General features: G+C 26.9%; 1 protein-coding gene across 1 annotated transcript; it reads left to right on the top strand.

Moving 5' to 3' along the window:
* The first annotated feature begins 642 nt into the window (after positions 1–642).
* Positions 643–1,668, top strand: LOC117171376. Its single transcript, XM_033358626.1, has 2 exons — positions 643–852; positions 1,193–1,668. The coding sequence occupies exons 1-2, from the start codon at positions 786–788 to the stop codon at positions 1,456–1,458; spliced, it is 333 nt and encodes a 110-aa protein (XP_033214517.1). The 5' UTR covers positions 643–785; the 3' UTR covers positions 1,459–1,668.
* Positions 1,669–4,466: the final 2,798 nt, after the last annotated feature.

Below are 4,466 nucleotides of genomic sequence, written 5' to 3' on the forward strand. Positions count from 1 at the left end.
CTCAAAATAGGTATGTTATAAAAACAATTAAAAATATAACATTCAACAATACACAACATATTGTGTTTCATATGCTTTCATTATTTGATGTTACCTAAGATGTAATATATATTACGTACAACTTGAACAAATAATAACTTTCAAAATATTAATTTAGGAGAAAATTGCAATACACGAAAATTTTTCAGATTTACAAGAGGAATAGAAATGTAATGGTAAATTTGAAAAAAATGTTATTTTGTATGTTTTCCATATTGTTGGTTATATCATAAGATCATTACCATTTATAAATCATCTCAAACTATAGAGGAAACTTAAAGGCACTAACTCATCTTTTTGTATGCATCAAAAAGAAAATGTCAAGGTGCATCGTAACTTTTTGAAAATTTATGTTTTTGAACCACCCTCATTAGCCTATAAATAATAATTTTATCTCTTCCATGTCTCTAGTTCCTTCTTCAGACTAAATATCAGCGAGCAATGACCCACTCCTACCTAATCTTCACAATAAAGCTAGGAAATGCAATACTTGCGATTGTAAGTTTGTAAACGGAAAAAGCTGCGCTTGCGCCTTTCGTCCTAAAAAATTCCTTGTTTACGTAATTTGCAGAAACGGGTATAGAAATAATGCCAGTATGGGAAACGACTGATAAGCATACGAAAGTCCAAGTCGAGCGTCACAGCTTATATATAAGAATAGTCTAACAACAAAAGCTCCCATTATATCTGTAGCTCATACACTTGAGTTTATTTGTTGTCAGGGCCACTTCATAGGTCTTCTAAAAATGTCAGAGCGATTCGTCTGCAGGATCCTCCTGTTGTTTTCTCTTGCGGTTGCCGTCTACTCTCAGGGTAAATATTTCTTCTTTTCAGATTTTTAACAATTCAATTACATGTTAACAAAATCCAAATCTAAGATTATTCTTATGAAGACATGACAATGACAACTGAACAAGGACGATCTTGAATTAACATTTGAAGTAACGTATCGAGGTGCTAACTTAAAATGATCCATATCCATTTGTCATTCGTATATTATCATTTGAAGAAAAAGTAGCTGTCAAACATATTAGTGCATGAAATGTAACAACAGTATACAATAAATTATATGATTATAAACAAATGTATTTTTCCAAACGTATTTCAAAAAATTGTTGCCACTTTCAAAAAATTTTTGTTTCTTCTTTGAAAGGTGGTATGGAGGGACCAACGTCTGGAGATTCCGGAAATGGTAAAACCAATGTTGTGGCTAGTCCTATAGCAGTACCCCCAGGAGTTAAGAACCCAAAGACAGTAGGAATTATAGGAGGATTGTTGGAAGCATTTGCTCCAATTAGGCAAATTTTTCTACAGCTTGTTGAAAGCTATCTCAAAAATATGTATGGAAAATCACTGCCCTGCAGACTGGACTCTATTACACCATTGAAAGGCGAATGTACGGACTTGAAAAACCCGTAAAAGAAAGTTAAGGAACAGATCTGTCCTTTTGTAATGTTTTAGATTTTTCGAAATTCGAAAAAATTTTCCAGATTGAGAAATCTACATTTTATGTACAAGCTGATTGTACAAGGACACTTTTGTTTTAATTCCTTGATTAAACACGTTATGTATCATTTAAATAGGATTCTTGATTGCCAAATATTACATAAATAAAGATATCGAATTAAACAGTTTTCTTCTTATTTTCATTTATTAGTTATATAAGAATGAAGATGCAAATATTGAACAAATACAGGAATATATTATTACAAATGTTATTGTTTTATATTTTCACTATTTCATTTTTATAATTGGTGACTAGGTCTGGTATACAAAATTTGTTTAGTTACTGCAAAAGTAATAAGATAACTAAAAGAATAATTTAAATTTGTCTCTTCCTTTTCAATATATTTTGAAGTTTTTATTTCCGTAGAGTACCTTTGATGATTTAAGATACTATTATTTTCAAGCAGATAATTTTTTATTAAAATTAGTTTTTAATTCAAAGTCGTAGTGTGAGAGTACTCGCAAAAAATTTTTTTCGCTTCAAATACATTTTTTTCCTCTATAAAATTTTTATTTTTAATTAAGAAAACATATTTTTTAATTTCAATGAAAGTTTTTTTCTTCTTTTCTTCTTCTTCATTTTCTTCACAACTGCCGACTGCGATAAAAATTAAAAATTAAGTACTTTATTCAAATTTCCTAAAATATATTAAAGTTAATAGTAATTTAAAAAATGTATAATTTTACAAACTTATGTAATGTCACAATTATATTTCCTGTATTTTATATAACAAACAAATTAAATGATAATAGAGAATAACAATTTTCTTTAACCTTTACGTAAACCGATAACTAATTCGCAGGTGCTTTTAATATTATTAGGTAAAAAAAAATTAGATAAAAATGAATGTCATATAACAATTGCGATAAAACAACTTCCTGTAATGTGGAATATTTCAGAACAATTTTATAAAATATTCAACGGTTAAAAAAAGGAAAATATAGTTAACTTAATAAATGTTTCTCTTATGATTGTGTTTATTTTGATGAAAATTCATGTACAAAATGAATATGCATGATTGCATATTGATTTAAAAGAAATTGAATTTTTTCATTTGAAATTGGCAATAAACATTTTTACTCCAGGAACATACAGCTCTTAAAAAAATATTTTTCTCAACAAACATAGGAGTATCTTTAAATTTTCTGTTTTCTTCTTCTTCTTCAAATTTGTATTAATTTTTCATGAGTGTTGATAAAATACATCTCTATAAAAAAAAACTTGATTGAAATTTGAGTTTCGAGTTTTTTTGTACACGTAAAATCTACGTTTCTTCGTATATTTGAAAAGTATTATAAATAATGCACTGCCTATACAGGAAAAAATGTGTTTTTCTACGTGAACAACCGAGTAAGAATGCTTACCATTATAATCATTACGACGACAGTTTGGATAAATTATGTTATGCTGATTGCATAAAATGTATTTTTTAAAACCTTCCTCCTTTGATAAAGCGATAACTGATGTAAAGTTTTTGCTACTAGAGGAAAGGAAAAGAAATACAAAAAATAAAACAAACTTTACAAATATTCTATACTCTCAAGATAGAACATATAATAGTGCTTACAAAATTGTATTGTTGGAATTTGAATAACAAATTCAATTTTTTTAAAGTCTACTGTGATTTTAGACAAAGTATAAATTTCAAAATTATGTATACAAAGCATGTTCGGTAAGTTTTGTCTCCTAGAAGATATTTTCTTTATTCACAACAATTTTTGGGTTTTTAAAAGTGATATTTTGTACGGTTCCCATTATTTTCTAATATTTCATGTGCATAATTCCTGAAAATAAAAGTAAGAATCCAACCACTGAAAAATCTTTCTATTGGAATTTGAAAAAAAAACTTCTAAAAAAGAAAACAAAAAAATTTCTTTTTTTGACCAAAATAAAAAAGAGGGTAGAAAAATGGGAAGGCAACCAACCAAATTTCCTTCCTTTTTTATTTCTTTTGTCTTTTTTATTTTTATTATCATCAAATCACGATAATAAAATGTGAAAAAAATAATCACTAACGTTTCGGCACTCAAGCGGCTCCCTTATCAAGGGAAAAAAATTCAAGCAGGCAGAAACAGCAACGAAAGCACTTCCTGAGAATCAAGAATCAAAACAAAATTTTTTTTATGGTACATAAATTTTCAAGAAATAACATAATCAGTATAATTTTTAAATAAGAATTTCGGGGGCTTAAAATCACAATTTTCAATCAATATTAATATTAATGAACTTAACTAGAATATTGATTATGAAATTATTTCTAGATATTGTTTTTTTAATTTTTGAGAAAGAAGTTCTAAATATAATTCTCTTTAAACAGTCCACATTTAACAATTCAGATTTTAAATGATTTCTTATTAGTATTAATGATTTTGAATTGAAACAAAATGTTTAGAAAAATAAATTTTGTTATAAGAACAGTTTTAATAATATTGTAGTCGCTGTGTCTTATCGATTTTAAATTATACGTAACAAGCATTTTAAATTCCGATAAAAAAATTAGCTTGTGAGCTTGGTATCTTCGAGTTTTTAAATTCAATAACAATTTTTTTAAACATCTTAGACATTTTCTTAAGTCACTTAGCACAATGTCTTACGTATTATTCAAACTATTTAAAGTTTAGTTATTATTAATATATAAAAGTTACTATTTCTCTAGAAAAACAACCACAATTTATTTGCAGCAATAAAATGTCGATTATTGTTGAATCAACCGGAATATTCTGTTGCTTCTGTAGCAACAAAACATTTATGTTGTCATAATTAAACATTTTTTTTAAAGAAAATTTGAAATCAAGAAAATATGGTACGAATACGGACGATACGATATTTTATGATCGAAAAAAATGTTCTTGTCTTAATAAAATCGACTTAAATGAAAAAAACCAAGTTTCTTCAATCTAGTTCATTTTCTTGGAACAAA

The sequence above is a fragment of the Belonocnema kinseyi genome, chromosome 4 (genome assembly GCF_010883055.1).
Source record: "Belonocnema kinseyi isolate 2016_QV_RU_SX_M_011 chromosome 4, B_treatae_v1, whole genome shotgun sequence".
Classification (NCBI taxonomy): Eukaryota; Metazoa; Arthropoda; class Insecta; order Hymenoptera; family Cynipidae; genus Belonocnema; species Belonocnema kinseyi.

What these genes read in the sequence shown, in the direction of transcription:
- LOC117171376 (XM_033358626.1), top strand. Translation starts at nt 786, where the DNA reads ATGTCAGAGCGATTCGTCTGCAGGATCCTCCTGTTGTTTTCTCTTGCG. An exon ending in GGTTGCCGTCTACTCTCAGG is followed by an intron (nt 853 to 1,192) that starts GTAAATATTTCT and finishes CTTCTTTGAAAG; the next exon opens with GTGGTATGGAGGGACCAACG.